The sequence below is a fragment of the Aspergillus wentii genome (assembly GCF_001890725.1).
Source record: "Aspergillus wentii DTO 134E9 unplaced genomic scaffold ASPWEscaffold_4, whole genome shotgun sequence".
NCBI classification, from domain to species: Eukaryota; Fungi; Ascomycota; class Eurotiomycetes; order Eurotiales; family Aspergillaceae; genus Aspergillus; species Aspergillus wentii.
In genome coordinates this window covers 2,463,254-2,483,919 of record NW_024467835.1, presented here as the reverse complement: position 1 = coordinate 2,483,919, position 20,666 = coordinate 2,463,254, and the positions used below count along the sequence as shown (strand labels likewise).

General features: G+C 49.9%; 9 protein-coding genes across 9 annotated transcripts; 3 read left to right on the top strand and 6 right to left on the bottom strand.

The window, feature by feature from the left end:
* Nucleotides 1–1,136: 1,136 nt before the first annotated feature.
* Nucleotides 1,137–2,123, bottom strand: ASPWEDRAFT_51588 (acetate uptake transporter family protein; the record flags this gene model as incomplete). The annotated part of the gene is made up of 3 exons (XM_040837618.1): nt 1,137–1,460; nt 1,509–1,677; nt 1,729–2,123. 3 exons carry the CDS (start codon nt 2,121–2,123, stop codon nt 1,137–1,139), a joined length of 888 nt encoding a protein of 295 aa, XP_040689264.1.
* A 341-nt stretch (nt 2,124–2,464) lies between these two features.
* ASPWEDRAFT_40792 (uncharacterized protein) lies at nt 2,465–3,564 on the bottom strand. The gene has a single exon (XM_040835404.1). It carries the CDS (start codon nt 3,079–3,081, stop codon nt 2,833–2,835), a length of 249 nt encoding a protein of 82 aa, XP_040689263.1. The 5' UTR covers nt 3,082–3,564; the 3' UTR covers nt 2,465–2,832.
* A 183-nt stretch (nt 3,565–3,747) lies between these two features.
* On the bottom strand, nt 3,748–4,727 carry ASPWEDRAFT_40790 (uncharacterized protein). Its single transcript, XM_040835403.1, has one exon. The coding sequence runs from the start codon at nt 4,259–4,261 to the stop codon at nt 4,043–4,045; it is 219 nt and encodes a 72-aa protein (XP_040689262.1). The 5' UTR covers nt 4,262–4,727; the 3' UTR covers nt 3,748–4,042.
* Nucleotides 4,728–4,921: 194 nt separating this feature from the next.
* Nucleotides 4,922–6,034, bottom strand: ASPWEDRAFT_28204 (alkene reductase; the record flags this gene model as incomplete). Its single annotated transcript, XM_040833109.1, has 1 exon — nt 4,922–6,034. The coding sequence occupies one exon, from the start codon at nt 6,032–6,034 to the stop codon at nt 4,922–4,924; it is 1,113 nt and encodes a 370-aa protein (XP_040689261.1).
* A 251-nt stretch (nt 6,035–6,285) lies between these two features.
* Nucleotides 6,286–9,813, bottom strand: ASPWEDRAFT_515975 (uncharacterized protein). Its single transcript, XM_040837621.1, has 6 exons — nt 9,746–9,813; nt 9,646–9,685; nt 9,259–9,581; nt 8,587–9,206; nt 6,814–7,593; nt 6,286–6,764 (listed from the first exon to the last, which is right to left on the bottom strand). Exons 1-6 carry the CDS (start codon nt 9,753–9,755, stop codon nt 6,537–6,539), a joined length of 2,001 nt encoding a protein of 666 aa, XP_040689260.1. The 5' UTR covers nt 9,756–9,813; the 3' UTR covers nt 6,286–6,536.
* A 130-nt stretch (nt 9,814–9,943) lies between these two features.
* On the top strand, nt 9,944–11,193 carry ASPWEDRAFT_40788 (uncharacterized protein). Its single transcript, XM_040835402.1, has 2 exons — nt 9,944–10,536; nt 10,589–11,193. Exons 1-2 carry the CDS (start codon nt 10,042–10,044, stop codon nt 11,045–11,047), a joined length of 954 nt encoding a protein of 317 aa, XP_040689259.1. The 5' UTR covers nt 9,944–10,041; the 3' UTR covers nt 11,048–11,193.
* Nucleotides 11,194–11,784: 591 nt separating this feature from the next.
* ASPWEDRAFT_59840 (putative chromatin assembly factor 1 subunit B) lies at nt 11,785–14,647 on the top strand. The gene is made up of 3 exons (XM_040838476.1): nt 11,785–12,410; nt 12,476–13,565; nt 13,620–14,647. Exons 1-3 carry the CDS (start codon nt 12,179–12,181, stop codon nt 14,257–14,259), a joined length of 1,962 nt encoding a protein of 653 aa, XP_040689258.1. The 5' UTR covers nt 11,785–12,178; the 3' UTR covers nt 14,260–14,647.
* A 417-nt stretch (nt 14,648–15,064) lies between these two features.
* On the bottom strand, nt 15,065–17,886 carry ASPWEDRAFT_110102 (trehalose-6-phosphate synthase; the record flags this gene model as incomplete). Its single annotated transcript, XM_040828147.1, has 3 exons — nt 15,065–16,423; nt 16,478–17,804; nt 17,864–17,886. 3 exons carry the CDS (start codon nt 17,884–17,886, stop codon nt 15,065–15,067), a joined length of 2,709 nt encoding a protein of 902 aa, XP_040689257.1.
* Nucleotides 17,887–18,884: 998 nt separating this feature from the next.
* Nucleotides 18,885–20,581, top strand: ASPWEDRAFT_111742 (glycosyltransferase family 20 protein; the record flags this gene model as incomplete). Its single annotated transcript, XM_040828268.1, has 5 exons — nt 18,885–19,182; nt 19,266–19,641; nt 19,693–20,063; nt 20,119–20,458; nt 20,530–20,581. The coding sequence occupies 5 exons, from the start codon at nt 18,885–18,887 to the stop codon at nt 20,579–20,581; spliced, it is 1,437 nt and encodes a 478-aa protein (XP_040689256.1).
* Nucleotides 20,582–20,666: the final 85 nt, after the last annotated feature.

The window sequence follows — 20,666 nt, the reverse complement described above, 5'->3', positions numbered from 1 at the left end:
CCGATCGCCGGCCCCTTGGGCTGCTCTCTTTAATACTAAAACCGTCCTTCTCTCGTTTCGCTTCGCTTTTTCTCTCTTCTTGCTCTCTTTTACTCTTTTACCTGTCTTTTTATTTCTCTTTTTTTATTTTTTAATAAAACCATTCCTTCTGTACAGAATGTTGTTCAGCGTTGAGGATCCTGTATACTTGACATGAACATAAGGTTTACAGGTTTACTATAACTAGTCAAGTATGTATAATCCACCTACCTATACTCTCTACACTCCTTTACTACCTAACTACTCACAAGGCAGTACGGAGTACATTTACAAGAAGAAAACTAACCCATCGGTAACAGGAATCAACTCGCCTCGATCGGGTATATTATTATCATGCATTGACGCTGCGTTATGCTCGCTTGGGGCGAAAACATACATGCAATACATGCATAGCCTCGTTGACAAGGCAGATCATAATCATAATCATACTTTATGGATTGTGGCTTATGTATGTCATGAGCGTCTACATATGTACAGTACTCCATATGTGGGACTACATAATGACAGGTGCCTCCCTGCATACATGAAAAAGAAATTGGAGATTGACGTCGGGTAGACGAGGCAAGGCTGTGAGTTGCCGTTTCTTTTCTATCTATCCCTTTTCTTATTTTTTGGCTTGTTTCTGTTTCTTTGTTGTCTTGTCTTGTCTTGTCCTGTCTTTGTCTGGCAGGATAAGGTCTCTTCCGCCCTACTATGACTTTCCCTGCCGTCTCCCATCCGACTTATCTACTGCCCATTCCTCTTCTTCTACTACCAAAAGATCTTACTATTACTCTTACTGATTATGATTCAAACGCAGAATGCGAATCAAAGATTGAAGCAATTATCAATTAAGTCAACGGTAAGAACTAAATACAAACATCCTGCTATTCACAGTGATCCAACAAGCATTAACCAAGCATGGTGTATTAATATCCAAAAAGAAACACACAAGACCATCTCTACACCGCAGGGCATATATATTGACTATCGTCCAGACAGATGCCAGAATAGCCTAACCAACCCGCAGCCATGATCCTACAATTGGGTATCTGAAACATTATAGGGACAATACCCTCAACGCACTGTTCATGTCATCCCTCATACCGTGCTGTCATCTAAGCAGTCTCACGGTCGGTCTTGCCTCTCCTGCTGCGGCCAGTGGGCGACCAGGGGAAGTGGGCAACGGGGATGATGAAGAAGCTGTTGCTGGTGTCGAGAATACCGGCCAGGGCATTGTACCAGGCGGCGAACGCAGACAAAAGACCAAAGAAGCCACCGGCCTTGAGGACGGGGGTGTTGGGAGCACCAGTGGCGTCACGCTGGATGTAACCAATACCGAGCAACAGGAAGGTAAGGTCCAGGAAGAAGAAGAGCAGGAAGAAGGCGACGGTGGAGCGCAGAGTACAGACGAGCATGAGAGTGGTGAAGATAAACCATGACTGCTTGAGTCAGCAGCGATTCGATGGCGAGAAAGCCGACCGACTTACCATCAAGTACAATCCGAACGAGTTATAGAACTGAACCTCGGAGCCATCGGCGGTCAAGGCCTTTTGAATCTCGAACCCACCAGGGGTAAAGACGATTGCGAAAGAGAGCCAGAAACCTCCGTAAGAGGAGAGAGCAGTGGCACCGAAAGTGTTACCGACAGCCATTTCCCTGAGAATGTTAGCGACGACCTTGACAAGAGGAGAGGAAACAGTCACATACCACATGCCAGCGAGCAGCTGGACCAGACCACCATAACCGAAAGCAAGACCGACGACAATGTTGGGCTCCGTGAGGTTACGCGCACCCATGTTGATAGCACTCAGCAAGAAAGTGGTGAGGGCGAAAGCTGACAGGCCCAGAGGAGCTGGGTTACCAAACTTGCGGCCCTCGACGGACTTGTACAGACCGGGCTGGAATTCACCACCGAAGGGACGCAGAGGAGCATCGGCAGTGTTAACATGGGCCAGAGGGCCATATCCAAAGCGGGCAGCAGCTCTGGCGACATCATGCTCGTGAGCGGACATCTGAGGAGCAGCGGGGGCACCGTTGGAGGAGGCCTGGTCGGGAATAGGACCAATGTCCTTTTCAAGGGATTGGTTGTTTTCCGCAGACATGTTGATGATATACTATGGAGGAAGGATTAATTAAGGTGAAGATGGGGATAAAGGATAAAGAGAAAAAAAAGTCCAGCTAGCTGGAGGGGGATATAAAGATTCAGCACTGCTGGATCCGGAAACACACAAACAATGGAAGCAAGCACAGGAATGAGGACAAAAATGACACAAAGAAGAATGGGAAAAAAGATGACCAGCAGGGGGGACGAAGGGGAATTTAAAAAAGGTTTTGGATAGAGCGACTGGAATGGAGAAATTTGGAGACGGCAAAAAAACACGAGCGGCAGGTGGGGGAAGGGAGAGTGGAGCTTACCACAAGAGGGAGGTAGGGCCGTTAGTCCGGATAGCGCTAAGTTGCCTAACAAGGACTGTGCTAACTAACAGCTAATCAACAAGTGATGGACAAGTGATGGACAAAAGAGAGGTATTTATAAATGCAGGAAAGCGGAGAACATTGGGATTGACTGGATTGACACTGAGTCTTGCAGCTGTTTACGGACGACGGGAGGTGCAGCCATGGTCGGGATGAAAGGAAGTTTGCCATTTGCTGGAACGGTGGATCTGGGGTATCTCCATACCCAGTACCGACTGTCTACTGCACTGACTTGACAATATTGTAGGATTTGATTCTATTGAATACTGACTTTATCATTATAGGATGTTGATTATATTGATTACATTGAGGTGCAGACAGACCACTCGTTCTCAGTCAGAGCAGTGGGGAAAGCTTGAGCTGTCCAGACCATCCCGTGTCTGGCACTGTCTGCCCGTCAATTTCGGCTGATGGCGACACACCAATAAAGCCGACCCAGTCGATCATGGGCCTTTTGCCCAAGTAGTCTAAATCCATGCTAGGGAGCATCCGCGGCCGATCCGTTCTGTTAGGAGGTTGAGCAGTCTCAGTCCTTCCGAGGGTTGCGAGTGCACCGTGGACACCCGTTCCCAGAGCACAGAGCATGTCTCCTTTTCCCTTCATCCCTTTTGACGCGGCCTGATGACAACCGTTGCACTGCCCGGACCCAGATGGATATCCTCATTAAACTCATCTCCGTTCGAGTCTAGAATAGAAGATACATACTGTCTTCAGACTCAGAGAGTACTAACTATTCGAATTAAGACACCTGTCATACGTCCAGACACTCAATAGTTTGCCAGGCGGGGAAGCCGGATCTCGGGGGTGATGGCCCATCAGTGTGCACTAGCATACAAGGTCGCACAAAATTGAGACACGGAAGATTGATTATATCCTGATACGCACTAGCAAGCCATCGTACGATATACGATGGGTATTCTGGCCGATGTGACTTGGAGTGTTTTACTATATTGACGCTGACTCATGTTAATATAGGATGGTGATTGTGATTGTGTGATTAATAATACTGGTTAGGGTTGCTGCAAGGCATAATCACGCTAATCTAGGTGCATGAATAGTATATGCAGGATGACCAGAGTAGAATGGTCAATTGGTAATATTGATATATCATAATATTATTGATAATAATGTACATTATTTACTGTAGAATAATAATGCTTACAGTCTACAGAATAAGAATACAGTAGTTATCAGATAAAGTATGTCTACACCGCTGGTATGATGGAATAAATCAATAGTCTGTAGACTAATCCCAGTCTATCCACTCTGATAACCATAACACGATAACAGCATACCACGGAAATACCGAATGCCTATTCAGTCATATTGTCCAGAATAATGAACACTACTACACACATACTACTGAATACAATAAACTCACCATAACCGAGGGTATCAACCACCGACCGCACCGCCGGCAAATCACATCGCCCAACCAACCAAACCTCTCGGTTCGGCGGAGCGGAAACTTCACCAATCTCATCCTCACCCAAGCTGTTGGGCTTGGTACACTTCCAGGTTTGCGATCTTGGATAAAGCCGGTCCACTAGTTAAAAACCCCAAGCATGAGGGTTTTCCGATTGCGGAGATGGAACGAATCACATTGTTCCAAGTAATTCCTTGGGGTAGGCAAAAACGTGGATGATGCGGGGTTGGAGAATGGAGATGCGGATGTGGCGGATGATGATGCTGAAAGCTGAATGGCAATGATGATGATGCCGATGATCATCATCATCATCATCAGATGATTGCCATTCGGTGTCATGGATACATCATTTTTCTTTCTTTCTTTGTCTTAGGGACTGGGATTTCATGGATTGGAAGGGCCAATTCTTGGTTTGGGGCCTCATGCATCATAATCCATAGCTACTGCAGATCATCCTGCAGTGTTCATCCCACATGGCAAAATGTGCCTGCCATCTCCATCTCCAGCGAACTAGTAAAAGCGTAGATAGACCAGCATGAACTCTCTAGCACGAGCTGAATAAGTTTACTATCCATGCAGCAGCACCTTTTCGGCCTCGAACAGTGGGGGTGAAGGATCGGCGGAAAGAAGCGGTCAACAATCAGCCTTCACAGCATTGATTCTAACTTCAGTTTTTGTCTTGCAATTTAGTTGGAACTATTGATCTCGTCCTTGGTTTGTGTGATAGTGGTTTTTTTTTTTATTTTTAATTCCAGTTGGGTTTGGAAGCAAAGTTGCTAAAGTTGCCAAAAATTGATCTTGGTTTGTTGGTTGGTTTGGTTGGGACGCCAGCCGGAGTTGTCGGATGTGATGGACTCAACAGATGCATTTATGGGTTCGGAGTTAGTATGGTGGTGGTTTATTGTACCATGCAGGTCATGCAGCTGAGCTCAGCGTTCTTCAGCAATAATGTCAGATTATCTATTCGTACTTGGTAATCAGATAGTAGTCAATGCAGCACTAATGTACAGACAATTCCCTGAACTGAGTGAACTCTTCACTAAACGCATAATCAATATACCCCCTCGGGTCCTTGACGAGATAAAACACCTCCCTCTCATACGGCCGTAGCGGCACCCCATTCTTCACCCGAAACACCAAGTCCGGATTCGAAATGAACATCCGTCCCATCGCCACCACCACCTCTTCATCTTTATACTTGACATCCACCGCCTCCCTGGCCGTATCCGCCGTGTAACCCCCCGCAACAATCACCGGACTGGCGCGGCTATACTCCGCAAGGAAGAAATCCAACGACTCCCCACTCTCGACATCCGCGTAGCCGGCGATTCGCGCCTCGACAAGATGCACATAGGCGAGCTTGAACTCGGCCACCTTGCGCGCTAGATACGAGAATTGAGGAATTGGATCCTCCATCCGCATCGCCTGGAATGTACTCCAGGGACTGAATCTGACGGCGGTGCGATCCGCGCCAACGGCGTCAACTACGCCGCTGATAATTTCCAGTGCGAACCGCGCGCGGTTCTCCACGCTGCCTCCCCAGGCGTCGGTGCGCTGGTTGCTATTATCCTGGATGAACTGGTCAATTAAGTACCCGTTTGCAGCGTGGATCTCGACGCCGTCAAAGCCCGCCGCGATGGCGTTCTTCGCTGCTTGGATGTATTCGTCGATAAAGGCGCGGATTTCCACCTCGGTCATTTCGCGGGGTACGACGCCGTCTGCTTTCTCGGGGATGGGGCTGCTAGAGATGAAATCTAGGCCTTCGCTCTTGAGCACGTCTGGGTCCGCGACTCGACCCAGCCCCCACAGTTGCATGTAGATGTACGACCCCTTCTCGTGGACTGCGTCCGTCACCTCCTTCCAGCCTGCTATCTGCGCTTCGTTCCAGATGCCGGGGACATTGTGGGATCCGCCGGCGCGGGGCGAGACGAGGGTGGACTCTGTGATGAGGAGGGTGCCTGGGACGGAGGCGCGTTGCTGGTAGTATTCCTTCATGAGGGGGAGGGTGGGGGTGTGGTCGTCTTGGTTGCGGAAGCGGGTTAGGGGGGCCAGGGCGATGCGGTGGTCGAGGCGCACTCGGCCTATGTTGAGGGGGTTGAAGAGTTTGGTCATTTTGATTGTCTGCTTGAAGTGATGGAGAAGTTGATTGGTGGATTGGTAGATAGAGTGCTGATGTTGGATTGGATTGAAGTCTAGTATATCGACCTGGATGTTGAAGGATTAAGTACCCTGAACAGGTACACTCAACAGCATCTCCTGATGGCCATGATTTCCAATCAAAAAAAGACGGTGAAACCTGAATCACAGAAACAAAACTAACTCGTCATGATTGAAAATCATGCAGATAGACCTGTACAACAAAGACCTGGTTGTTACTGCATGGGTTTATGATGAGAGACCGACAGTCGACCAATCACATTGCGGGAAAATGTCTCCGAGCGGAGGAACTCATATTGAATTTCTGCCTCAGGCATGGCTAATATATCACCGAGACCCTTTGTTAAATGCTAACGCCTTTGTTTCCCCTATTCCAAAATAATCCTCTCATTAAAAAATCAGCTGTGGGTATTGAACGTCATAGAATCAATAAGACAAGTGTGGAATGCTTTCAACTTCATCTCTCCAGTGTCCGTGCGGTGGCCTCCAGTTGCGCGTTGAACGCTTTGATCTGGTTGAGGAGGCCTCCCTGTCTGCTGGAGCTCACTTCTTCTCCTACGCTGCGGAGCATGAATTCCAGTCCGGCTGTCGTAGCTGGTCCGGCTTCGTTTTCGTCTGGTCGGTTCTGGCTGCGATCCATGGCTAGGTCGAGACTATGCAGGGAGTTGTTGATGGTGGTGCGGGCCTGGTCTGTTAGAAATGAAACATCAAGGATGAAATCAATGAAAACTCACCTGTCTTGCACTCTCCTCCTCCGCATGCTTCTTCCGTACCGCATCCATCTGCAGCGCCACGCTTTCTCGCTCCCTCCGCACCTGGTACAGTCTGCTCCGCATGTCCATCATCTCCCGCTTGGCCTTCTTCACCTGCACGCCCAGCACGAAATTACTATCCAGCATTTCGCTCAACTCAAGCAAGCGCCCATCCAGCTCCGTCCCGAACGCTTCCACCGCCTTCTTCTTGCGCATAAATTCCTGTCGTCGCGCTGGATTCGTCTCATTCGCAATCCCGTTCTTGAGTGTCGTGAGCGTCTTCTCCAGTGTCTCGCGGCATATCTGGCTCAGCACGTCGGCTGGGTTGACGCCTCCCCGGTTGGGGAGTTTGGTCTTTTGCCGCGTCGAGATTTCGTCGGCCGATTCTTCTTCTTCTTCTTCGGCCGCGTCGGGTCCGCCAAGGGCCCCTCCTAGTGATGCAACGTTCACGAGGCGATGGACTGTCACTGGAACTGTCTCTCCCCGTGGTGCTCGCTTCTTTCTTGTAGGTTGACTGCCCTGTTCGGGTTCTTGTTGCGCTGCTTGCTCCGCTGCTTGCTGGTCTGTTGCTATGTCGGCGTCGTTGTTTGGCTTTCTACCCCGACCACTTTTGGGTGCTGAGGGCTCTGGCTCAGCAACAGGTTCAGGTCCAGGCTCTGGCTCTGGCTCTGGCTCTTGTGCAGCCTCTGGAGATTGACGAGCTCGCTTTTGCTTGCCTGGCCGCCCACGTTTTGGCTTCGTCTCTGCTGGTTGTGATTGACGCTCAGATTCCCGAGCCACATCAACATCCGGCTCAAGTGCATCCTTCATTTCAACATCAGGTCTACCCGACACTTCAGTTGTAGCCAGCTTCTCTGTAGAAGCTTCACGATTCTTCGCATTTCTCCCCCGGGGTTTCCTTCCTCCCTGTTCCGAAGTAGATGCGTTTTCTGTGGAAACATCCTTTCCTTTTCCGGACGCTTGGCTTGTATCGGGTGATGCTGGGGTTCGGCCTCTTTTTCGTTTCTCACGTTGCAGTTTCGAATCCTCCTCAGGCGGTGCATTCTCTGTTGTAGCCTCTTTAACTTGTTCAGATACTTCATTTGTACCTGGGGATGTTCGGGCTGACGCAGGAGTTCGGCCTCTCTTTCGCTTCTCACGCTGTGGTTTCGTGTCTTGTACCTCTTCAACAGCGGGTTGACTTTCTTCCCCTGGTACTTGCGATGATTGATACGGAACCGATGCATCGTTGCTTTGTTCTGGGGGTGCGGGAGTTCGGCCTTTCTTCGGCCTCCCACGCTGTGGTTTCGGGACTTGTACCTCAGCAAAAGCCTGATCTTCCTCAGGTGGAGCAATCTCTGCTGTAGCATCCTTGTTTTGTTCGGACGATTCATTCGTACCCGGGGACGTTCGAGCTGACGCCGGAGTCCGGCCTCTTTTCCGCTTCTCACGCCGTGGTTTCGAATCTTGCGCTGCCTCGACTTCTTGGCCCTCTTCCTGTGGTAGTTGGTCTGGAACTGGCGCTTCTGTTGCAGCAGCTTTACTTTGTTCAGCCGCCTCGTTTGTATCTGGGGATTTTCCAGCTGATGCCGGGGTTCGGCCTCTTCGCTTCCCGCGCTGTGGCTTCGAGGTTTGTGATTCTTCGGTGTCTTTTTGACCTTCTTCAGGTACTTGCGATGGCTGGTCCGGAACTGGTGGAGCCGATACACCTTCTGTTGAGATATCCTTGCCCGGTTCAGGCTGTTTGCCGGTATCGGGGGATCGAGAAGATGCGACAGGACGACCCCTTCTTCCTTTCGTAGTCTGCTGCTTTGGACTTTGTTTCTCAATGGCATCCTGACTCCCTTCGGGTGGTACTTGCGGCGGTTCATCTGGCTTTTGTGGTTGCTGTTCCGAAACCTCTGGTTGGACCGGTGGTCGTACTGGCTCCTGCTCACCCTGACCGACCGCTTCCACTGTAGTTTCTGGTGATTGACGAACCTCGGTGCTACCCTCTCGGCTCTTGCGTTTGCCATTCGTACCCCGTGGAGACGTTCTTGTCGGTCGATGTGCTTCTTCTTGGATCATTGAAGCTTCTTGTTTCTCTCCATTGACCTTTGTTTGATCATCTGCCGGCTGCGCTTGCTCGTGCTCTTGGACGTCAGGCTCGGGTAGTGCAGTGGAATCCGGTACTTCGGGAGGTGGCTCTTCTTTGTGCGGGGTAGTTGTAGGCTCCATCGGCTGTATAATTTCATGCTGTACCTCACTTGGCGTAGGTTTCGGTTTCTTCGGTTGTACATCTGGTTCTGCTGGAGCGCCATTTTGTAAGGGCGGGGGGTTGTTTATGTCATGTTGCGAGCTGTCCAAACTGGTCGGCGGTCTCACGGTCTTGCTGGGAGAAAGCCTAGTCGGTGATTCTTGGTCATATTAGTACACAGACACGGTAGTCCACAAATTAAAAGCACCCACCGATTTTTCTTCTCTTGATGCTCCGTCCGGTGTCTGGCGCATCATCTGGAATGTCAAACGTCGACGGCCTCGCGGGCCGGTTGTTACGCGCGCTTCCGGGCGTTCGCTGACCCTGGACTTGATCTTGCGATCCCAAGAGCCTCCTTTCCGGTGACAATGGCGGAGGTTGAGCCTTCTCTGCGGCTATATCTGGTTGCGGCGGTACAGGAGGTTCGGGAACGATACCAATGCCAGCAGGCTGCGACGCGGGCTGGGAAGAGGCCCCAGGCCCAGGGGCCAAACCAAACGAGAATCCAAAATCGACTTCCTTTGCTTTGCGTGACCTATAATGTAAAATAGCCGGTCAGCCATTGAATCGGTTCGCGGGGTAAGGGAAATGGCGCGTACGCAGCTCCGCGCATCCGCATTTGCTGCCGCTCCTCTCGATCTGCAAAAACCATCTTGTTAGCTGGAATTGCATCCTGAAATCAACAGTCGGGAATCATACTGGAAGCCATGATCGAGAAGCGGCGCCTTTGCTGAGCTTAACGCGCCTTAAAACGCGAGATGTTGGCGATGCGGGTGACTTGGGAGCGGACAATGCTGTAGATCGAGCGAGTTGTATGTTGGAGCTCCGACGGGCGGCCCAATGCGGTATGGCGGGAAAATCACTCATGGGTTGGAACTTCTCCTCCGCATTACTCGCATCTTCTGCCACCAGATATTCACGAATAATTGTTTATCATTGCCCTCACAACCACACAATCAGAGGCTTCGCACGGTCGCTTGCTGATTATATACAAAATGGGTTGGTTCTGGGGCTCCAACAACGACGACCCCGTCAAGAAGCTGGACCCGGGCCTCCGCGAGTATCTCGAGCACGAAGCCCCAGCCAAATATGTTCCTACAACTCAGATTCCATCCGCTCAAGACCCTTCCCAGACGGTAGACACACAATCTCAGCCGTCGCAGCCTGCCCCCGAAGCTACAGAGCCCCCCAAACCTACCGTCCCCGCTGCCTCTCTCTACCCCGACGGCCGCTATGCCGACCTTTGGAAAACCTACAAACCCCCCAGTGACGTTGAAGGAGCCGAGGTGAAGGGAGCATCGCGAGTGATTGAGAAATACAAGGAGCGCAAAGACACGGTGCACCGGGCGGCAATGGAAAACTGCGCATTGGAACATGAAGACTTGACGTATTGCTTCCAGACCGGTAACTGGCAGAAGCAATTAAAGGCCCGTATGACATTGTGCTCCGAGGAGAATTCGACATTTTCCCGTTGCTTTACCACTCAGGCTGTGAGTTGTTAGATCGGTTTCTGTTATTGGTGTTGATACTGAGACTTTCCAGAAATTCCTCCAGGCTCTGGGTTACGCCTCCTCGTTCAACTATGATGAAGATAAAGAAGAGCGGATTCAGATGCACGCAGATAAATTGTATCACCAGATGCTGGATTATGAAAAACAAGTCAAGGAAGCTCGTGAAGCTGGCCAAGAACCGCCACCCATGATGTCTCTCTTTAACCCTAAAACAAAGCCAACAAGCCAACAAGCCGACAAACCAGGAGCATTAGAGATTCCTGGGGGCGAACAGATTCCAGCCGGGTTCAGACCATCGAAACCGTTGGAGCGACTCAGTCCGCATGAGAGAGAGCTGGAAATCCGGGCTCACAACGCCCAGTTGGAGCAGCAAAAGCTTTACATGGAAGAGGCGTCTCCGTTTATGAAAAACCAAGAGGATGCCCGCCAGAAGAGACGGGAGAAAGCCGTGGGCTGGTTCGGAGAGACGATTGGCAAATGGGTCACATAAAACTGCACTTGTACTATTCTTTGTATACTATTTAGCATGTCACCTATATCGAAGAGGACGTGAAAATGATCTATCATAGCAAATGTGGGCGTTAGCATGGATGTCTACAGCGGATTCAAATTAATTTGATTAATAGTGTGTAAAAACGAACTCCCCATCTCGCCTTCTCTACTGTAACCTCAGAACGTGGACTGCTGACGGTCACGGGCGCTGCCATTCGCCGGGCGCGTTCCCGTTCGCCAGAGCGACACGAGGCGACACGGAACGACATCACGACTCGACCTAAACTCGCTCATTGATCGAACCCATGAAGGAGATGCGCCTGACCTCGGCTGCTTGCGATTGAAAGAGAGCCTTGCTTGTTGCTTCTTTCTCTCTTCTCCCTTAGCTTCCCTCCTTTTGTATGTTTCTCAATCTTTGTTCCTGGCCCTCTTTTCCTCACTTCTAATCTGCTCTCCCTCGCCTCTCTCCACCTTTGACAATCGCAGCGTGTGATTAGTCCTCGCAGCTGTCTTCACTATTATTCCTACTGTCAATCACAACAACCGTTCACCACCACGCCCACGCCCACATACACGATCAGCTCACTCTTTCCAACCATCAATTACTATTCGCTTTATCACTACATCCAGACACACACCCTTTCACCCCATCAGCTGTCGTTGGGAGGGGCCATTGAGCTGCCGTGCTTACCATGAAGGCTACCCCATTGCTCATTTCGTGGCACAATGACAATGCTCCCATCTATTCGGTTCATTTCGACCCCAATGGCAAAGGTCGCTTGGCTACGGCCGGAAAGTACGTCGCAAAAGTTCCCCCAATCTACCTACAAAAAATCCCGTTGCTAATCTCCCCTCTTTTCTACAGTGACAACAACGTTCGAGTATGGCCCTCCCCTCCTCCCACCCGTGACCTTGTCCCTTTGTCATTCTCCCGGCCCTTCTGACCCACGAAACAACAGTTATGGAGAGTCGAATCAACCGGCGAAGAGCGGAAGGTTACATATCTGAGTACTCTTGTCAAGCACACCCAAGCCGTGAATGTGGTCCGATTTAGCCCGAAAGGTATATACCTCCTGCTTTGGCGATAAACTTGTGCTTGTGTAGCTCCTTTCTGACTGGTATAGGCGAGATGCTGGCATCCGCCGGAGATGACGGAAATGTTCTGCTTTGGGTGCCATCAGAACTGCAAACTCAATCTGGACTGGGGGAGGATCGTTCGGACGATCTGGAAACTTGGCGGGTGAAACATATGTGTCGGTCATCGGGTGCGGAAATCTATGACCTCGCCTGGTCTCCGGATGGTGTATTCTTCATTACAGGCAGTATGGACAACATCACTCGCATATACAATGCCCAAACCGGTTCGTCGGATCTCTCCCGTGTTTTCAATCCGGAATCGCAGCTGATGGCCAAACCACAACTCCAGGGCAAATGGTTCGGCAGATTGCAGAACACTCGCACTATGTCCAAGGCGTAGCATGGGACCCTCTGAATGAATTCGTCGCTACTCAGTCTTCTGATCGATCTGTTCACATATATAGTTTGAAGACGAAGGACGGTCAATTTACACTGACCTCGCACGGGAAGTTCTTGAAGATGGATCTTCCAGCCAAACGAATCGCGTCGAGCAGCCCTGCCCCAGAACCCACCAGTAGGCCCGCGCCTGCTACTAGCAGTTCGGCCGCCATGGCTTCCCCAGCTCCCTCGGCCCCAGGAACCCCAATGGCTTCAAATTTGCCAATGGACCCTCCCCCGGTGTCGCATAGCCGCCGCTCTTCGTTTGGCTCCTCTCCATCTATCCGACGCTCAGCTTCGCCGGCTCCATCTTTGCCGTTGCCTGCTGTCAAGCCTATGGAAGTATCTTCTCCCAATGTCCTTGGTGGACTAGGCGTTAAAAACGCCAATATTTATGCCAACGAGACTTTCACCTCTTTTTTCAGGCGCTTGACTTTTACCCCTGATGGGAGCCTGCTGTTTACACCCGCTGGTCAATATAAAACCTCGCAAGTATCCTCTAGGGATTCTTCGAAGACCACGGATGAAATTATCAACACGGTGTATGTCTACACCCGTGCAGGCTTCAATAAGCCGCCGATATCCCATCTACCGGGCCATAAAAAGCCCTCTGTTGCAGTCAAGTGCTCTCCGGTGCTTTACAGCTTGAGGCAATCCCCTCAGCCGGCCAGTCACATTACCCTGGATACTTCTTCTGGTGAAGAAGCGTTTGCCTCCCTTCCCGACCCGCTTGTTTCAGCGCCCTCGTCAAATAATTCCTCTATGGTCCCTCCATCGACTCATGCCGCAGGCGATTCATCGAACACCCAGGCATCTACCAAACAAACCGAGGGCGAAGGCACTTCTGCTGGTCAGGGCCCAACCCCGGTTTTCGCGTTGCCATATAGAGTTGTGTATGCCGTGGCTACACAAGACGCTGTGCTGGTGTATGATACTCAACAACAGACGCCAATATGTGTCGTCAGTAATCTGCACTTCGCTACCTTCACCGACTTAACATGGTAAATTCTCTTTCCACTCACATCCTTCCGTACGGAAAGCCTAACTGAAATTAGGTCGAATGATGGCTTGACTTTAATCATGAGCTCATCGGATGGCTTCTGCTCCACGCTCTCGTTTGCACCAGGAGATTTAGGGCAACCCTATATAGCTCCGGCATCAACAACTAAGCAGCCGGCTAACTCTGGTGTATCATCGGCACCCCAAAATCTTCCAACACCAGCACCTGCTGCATCTCCCGTGAAACCGCTTCCGGTATCTTCGAACGCAAGTGCCTCAAATACAGCTCAAGCACCCCCAGCAAGCCCAGCGCGGTCTAATTCTGCTTGTTCGAACGCCACTCAATCTTCTGCTCAGCAACCAAACGCGTCGGTTGTGAACAACCCTACGCCCACTCTTGGATCCGTGCCGTTGGTGACTGCAGTTCATTCTGCCCAACCGGCAACCCTTCCGCTCACTACACCACCGCAGACACCCATGTCCTCTGTGTCTCAGGGTGGTACGAACTCTGCCGGCAACAGCATTCTAGGCAAGCGAGATGTGACAGCTGCAAGCGAATCCGAACGAGAAGAAAGCAAAGAGCAGGATTCTGCCACACAAGCACAACAGCCGAAGAAGAGACGCGTGGCACCTACACTCATCTCAGCTGGCAACGAGCCTTCAAAAGACGAGTCGCCAAATAACGGCGGTGGTTAGATTTTGCGAGCCCGAAATCCTTTTTGTCCTGTATTATGTGTGATACTGCGCAAGTCCCATTCACCCCTCTACAGTTTAAAGCGCCAGTGTGCGGATATCTTGGGCACCTACGAATCTACTTGACGACTCATGTTTCCTTTACTCTATCTTCCGCTCTACTCAAGTAACCGACATTCCGACATTTATGCGCGACGCTGTAATCGGCAGGTAGATGAGCGCTACCCCTCACGCAGCATCCATCTATAACCGCGCATTGACATTTGCCATTCAGGCATAACCCCTGCTTTCGTCGGTTTCTCTTGTGCTCTTCGGCATTGCCACCCCCCAGGAGGGGTGTCTGTGTATTTACTATTTCATCTGCGTTTTGACAGTTGGGTTAAAAGGAACGGTTAGTGCTATTTTCATCTTAGCTAGTAGTTATTTCATAAAAATAATGACTTTGATAGACTCATTTCACTGAATACTCGATTTTTATTATTTATTAGTTTTTATAAAGCTTTCTTCGCTGGTTCTCGGAGGGTATAAGTGGTTAGTGCTAGATGAAACATTGATTAGCCACGCTGTGTCGATATTCCTAGCTAATAACACCCATCTACAGAAACTATCAATGGGACCGTATACAATGCTCAGTCAATAGTAATAAAATGAATATACATTGATCAATCTACAGTAGGAAATGACTATCATCTATGCCCATTCGCAGTCTCCTTCAAAACTAAGGGGGGGTGAAAAAGTAAAAGGACGAGCACTGGTGGCGATTAACCCGTGCAAGAGGTGAGGACATGAGGTTTAGTAGTCGAAGGCATTAGGTGGAATGCCCGTTGCTCAATGGAAAGCCAGCCATGGTCGGTGAAGATAGAGCACTTACAATGTCTGTAATGCTTAGGTCGCTCGGTAGAACCGCTTTTGCCTCCGTAGCATGGGATCCCACAGTGAGGGTGGTCACATTGGGGATTTTATCCTCCAGTTGCAAGCTGTTGGCCCAGCGAAACAAAGCTTCGTCACCCCGAGAGCCTCCTGCGACAAATAAGAAGTCCGGAATCCTTGGTAGCTGCTGCAGGATGAGATCTGCGGCTTTCGCTTTTGTGACATCCAGAGGTTCGACACTCACTAATCCCTCAGTTAAAACAACCCGAATTGCCTCGTTGCCCCTTGAACCATTGATTTGGTCCGCAAGCTCAGAGGCTTGTCGGCTGGCAATTTCAGGATCGTAAGCATCGTCATACCGATACGTCAACAAGCAGCGTCGTTCTTCCATTTTGCTTCCTTCGGTCCTTTCTTGGAAATACTCGATCACCTTGCGGATTCCATTTCTCCAATCTTTTATCTTGTCCATGTCAACTAGCGACTCCCACTGAGATGCGCCAATCTCTCGTAAAAAGCAACCATTCTCGGCGATATAGCCCACTCTATATGGAAGTGTATGGATCATTGTTTCGAGTTGCTCAGGGCTTTTATCACTGGTCACGTAGACAAGATTCTTCGGCTCGCAAAGTAAGTGTTCTAACAGATGAACCATTTTCTTGCTGGGTGTTGAAGCGGTAGAGCCGATTGTCCCTTCATCCTCAAGCAAGAAAAGCCTTACATCGGAGTTTTCATATGACTGTTTCAATGCATTGACAGAGAGGGATGAGACTTGGCTAGGCTCGCGAGATAATTGAGAGGCGTGAGCTTTGGATAGAGCATTTTGGAATGCGTCGCACCAAGCTAACGCAGTGTACGGTGCCTTCCTCTCGAGCAGAAATTGCCAGTTGCGCTGTTTTTGCTCTGGTGACATCTCAAGAGCCTTGTTAATTGTATCTGCCACTTCCCTATAATCCCATGGGTTGACAAGGAGCTCATGTCCACTGAAAATCGAGGCACTCCCCGTAAACTCACTAAGAATGAGGGAACCATGACGCTGTAATGTGAGTTTTCCATCTTGGTAATGAAGGTAGTCATGACTGGTAAGATTCATGCCCTCCCTCAGACTGGTCACCATAAAGATCTCGGCGACACTCATGAGCGCGAGGAACTGAGAATAACTGATGTCTTGCCTCAGAAGCACCAGTGGCTGGTGGGTCAGTGTTGAGTAAATCGAATTTATTCTCATTGCAATCTTTGAGACTTGGGCTTCCAGTTCAGGCAGTTCTGATGCTGACGACGCAACTTGGATGAGGACGACCTGTGACGGTTAGCATGATATTTATCTGACCAGATAGGGGTTTTCAGATCTTACATTTTCTCTCCATTTCCGATTTCGCTTCAAAAATAATTCGTACGCCAAGAGCTTCTGCTTGATACCCCCTGGCGCATCAAGCCTATCTCTTGCAACGATCAAGCGCTTACCCCTGTATCTCGTGCATATGTTAGAAACCCAGTCCTTGACCTCTGTAGACTGTCGCAGCTCATCAAGGGCCTTTGTGTCGATTCCAAATGGGATCCTTTTCACATTTACGAAGCGTTTGTTGAGTCGAACCCCATCAATTGTCACCTCTAGACTTAAAAGGCGACTACACGTCTGGAGGAAATGATGACAATATTCATCTGTCTGAAAACCAACAAGATCTGCACCCAGAAGACCCTCTAGCAGTGCATTCCGGGCATTGAGGCACCTGAACACTTCAGACGAGGGGAATGCAGCATGCATGAAGAAGCCGATCTCTGCATTGGGCAACTTTTCCCTGAGTAAAGACGGAAGTAGCAGAAGATGATAGTCATGTACCCAAATGCTATCACCTGGTTTCCAGTGAGCTGCAATGGTGTTGGCAAATGCTTCATTGACTTTCAAGTATTGCTTCCAGGAGTAATCGTCATATTCAGTATGGCGAGGACTTTCCTGCATCTGATAGTGGAAGGCCGGCCATAGAACAGCACGGCAAAAATGGGTGTAGTGTCCTTCAAATTCACTATCGCTAGGAAACACCGTGATGGATTCGAATTCGTCTTCGAGGGTCTCCGAGATGCTGGCACACGTTTCGTCTTTCAATGAATCGGTTGGCATGCCAAGGGTGCCCACCCACATTTTGTCGGGCAACATACCCGCTTCTACGGCTGCTTTGACTGTATTTCGCAGACCACCGTTGCCCTGTTCGGCAGATTTGACGACCCAGTCTGCATCAGAAAGCAGTGCGCGGGGACTCCCATGATCATCTTCCGAACTTATAGTGTCTATAGCACCATCGAGATGATAAGATAGCTCGTCCTCTGGGTCGGGGCGGTTCAAGATGGACGGCTCAGGATGAAAGGTAGCCTTGGATCGTGGCTGATTAAACTTGCGGCTTTTACCCCACGATACGGATCGAGGCTCACTGGGACCTGGGCCGTTTGGGTCATCCGTGTACGGGATTTCTCCCGCAGACTGAGATGCATAGGGTTTGAAAATTTCATAGTCCGTGATTGCCCCGGGAGTCAGATAGAAACTTGAGGATTTGAAATGGCGATTCCGGCGAGCCTCTGCTAGCCGCCCGATGACCTGATCATCGGGTGAGGAATAACTGACAGAGGACTTGCGACGAGCATGTCTTAATTCAGTGGCTTTGAAGTCTATAGTATACGGAAGGAAACTAAAGCGGAATGTCAGCTCGTATCATATACCGATGAGTGCAAAAGAGGGGTGACCTACAGTGAGGCAATAAAAACCGTCATTGATATATTTTGTTTGAGCAGACTGTCTTGAGCGGTTTGAACGATATCTAGCAAGGGATGATGCCGCAGAAAGGTGATCGACCTTTGTGAGGTATTAGGACGTAAGACGGAGGTCGGTCTAGATGATGAAAGGCGTTGTTTTCCGGGTCAAAGGAGGATGGAAGGCCGGGTCTATAAAAGATGCGGGAAAGCGAGTCCTGAAAATCCCGGGGAAATTAGTGCTGCAGAACATTTGGAATAAACAAATAGAGTGGTGACGTCGTTGATTGGCCAGTGAGAGCCTGGGCTGAGGGATTTGAGCGAGAAAATAACAGAACCTTCTGGGCTTTTCGAGGGGAAGAGGGGAAGTTCACCTGGGCGTTCGGGCACGATGTTGCTTTTCGCGCGCTCGCTGCCTTGATGCCAGCCACTCATCAGAGGAGGTTGCTATAGTCCTTCAACTTATACCAACGGCCCAACGATGCTGACCGTGTAGTGTTTTGGGCAGAATAGTCGGTCCATTCGATAGACTCCTTGACGCTTCGACACAGTCTGGGCCCGCGACGACTTGGGACCACGGACCGGATCGGAAGGGTCAATATTACTTCATCGCCGGTGCTCTTGACGGAGAAAAAGCGCCCAAACTGCAGAGAGCCAGAAAAAAATCAAGGTTGTCAGCTGAAAATCAAGTAAAAAGCCGGTGGTGGTGGATAAGAATAGAAAATAAGAATGTCTGAGGGAGGAGGTGGTTGAGTTTCCCGTGGGGGTTGCGTCGTCCAGCCAGTAACGGTATCATCGCCTGAGGGTAATAATTCACTCCTCCTGCTGTCGCGACTTCCCTTGCAATCTGCCCCTCATCCGACAGTCTTCGGAACTAATTCATCACTCTTATCTATTATTTTCGTTCTCTGCCTTATTATCCCTCGGGTGCCGTTCTCCTGCTCGGTCACTGCCAGCACTATATTCTTTTCTGATACGTCTTGTCTATACCGAGTCCTGCGCAGCCAATCTGATCTCTCATGTCCAACACAGACACGACCCCGGGCGATTCCCGCCTGCTTCTCGTCTCCAATCGCCTACCAATCACCATCCGGCGATTGGAAGGCAAGTATGAATTCTCCATGTCCTCGGGTGGCCTTGTGACAGGCCTCAGCGGACTGTCCAAGACCACAAGCTTTCAGTGGTACGGTTGGGCGGGCCTGGAAGTCCCTGAGGATGAAGTCAAGACTGTGCAGGATAGACTGAAGGAGGAGTTCAATGCCACGCCTGTCTTTATAGATGACCAGTTGGCCGATCTCCATTACAATGGCTTCGCAAGTATGTAACCATGCGCCTCTTTATGCCCGGAGGCGATCACCCATTACGACAGTGCCCAATCAATCGCTAACGATTTGTCCTAGATTCCATACTGTGGCCATTGCTGCACTACCATCCCGGTGAAATCGTGTTTGATGAAAGGGCTTGGGAAGCATACCAAGAAGCCAATCTATTGTTCGCCAAAACAATCGCCAGCGAAGCCAAAGACGGCGACTTGATCTGGGTGCATGACTACCATCTCATGCTTCTTCCTCAAATGCTCCGACAGGAATTGAGTGCATCTGGAAAGAAAGACATTCGCATTGGTTTCTTCCTCCACACCCCTTTTCCCAGCAGTGAGATATACAGAATCCTACCTGTGAGAGGTCAGTTACTTTATGGATTGCTGAACTGCGACTTAATCGGTTTCCACACATACGACTACGCGCGCCATTTCTTGAGCAGTTGTTCCCACATACTGTAGGTACCTTGCGATGATTGTCAACCCGTGATGGACTAACGGTTTTACAGAGGGCTGGTAACAACCCCGAGCAGTGTGAAATATGAAGGACGATCCGTTGCAGTCGGGGCTTTCCCTATTGGAATTGACCCTGAGAAGTTCACTGAAGGCTTGAAGAATCCCAAGGTACAAAGTCGCATCCAGAATCTTGAGAGCAAGTTTCAAGGGACAAAATTGATGATAAGTGTGGATCGTCTCGACTATATCAAAGGCATTCCTCAGAAGCTGCATGCTTTGGAAGTCTTTCTTTCCAGCCACCCAGAATGGGTTGGGAAAGTCGTTCTAGTTCAAGTCGCTGTCCCTAGTCGACAGGATGTTGAGGAGTACCAGAACTTGAGAGCAGTGGTAAATGAGTTGGTCGGGAGAATCAACGGCAAGTTTGGTATGGTTGGCAGCTTTCCAAGACCCAAACTCATTCATACTAATATTGAGGTTAGGTACTATCGATTATGTACCCATTCACTTCATTCACAAATCAGTAGGGTTTGATGAACTTATCGCCCTGTACGCAGTCTCCGATGCTTGCATTGTGTCTTCCACTCGGGATGGAATGAATCTGGTTTCATTCGAATACATTGCTACACAGGAGAAGCGTAAAGGTGTTTTAATCTTGTCGGAGTTCGCCGGTGCTGCTCTGAGCTTGAATGGGAGCATTGTGGTGAACCCGTGGAACACCGAAGAGCTTGCTGGAGCATATCACGACGCTGTGTCATTGAGCGATGCGCAAAAAGCCGTCAAATTCCAAAAACTCTTCAAGTACATCTCCAAGTACACAAGGTCAGTACCCATACATACGTACCCATCTAACAACACGACGGTTGCCTAGCTCGGTGCTAAACTCTTTGCAGCGCATACTGGGGACAGTCTTTCGTGTCAGAGCTATCTCGCTGTCCATCATGATGTGAAATTGGGGTTTAGGATGGGGTTCAAAGTGGCAAACCATAATATTTTTTTTTTTTTTTTTGCATGGCGGCTTAGAGCGATA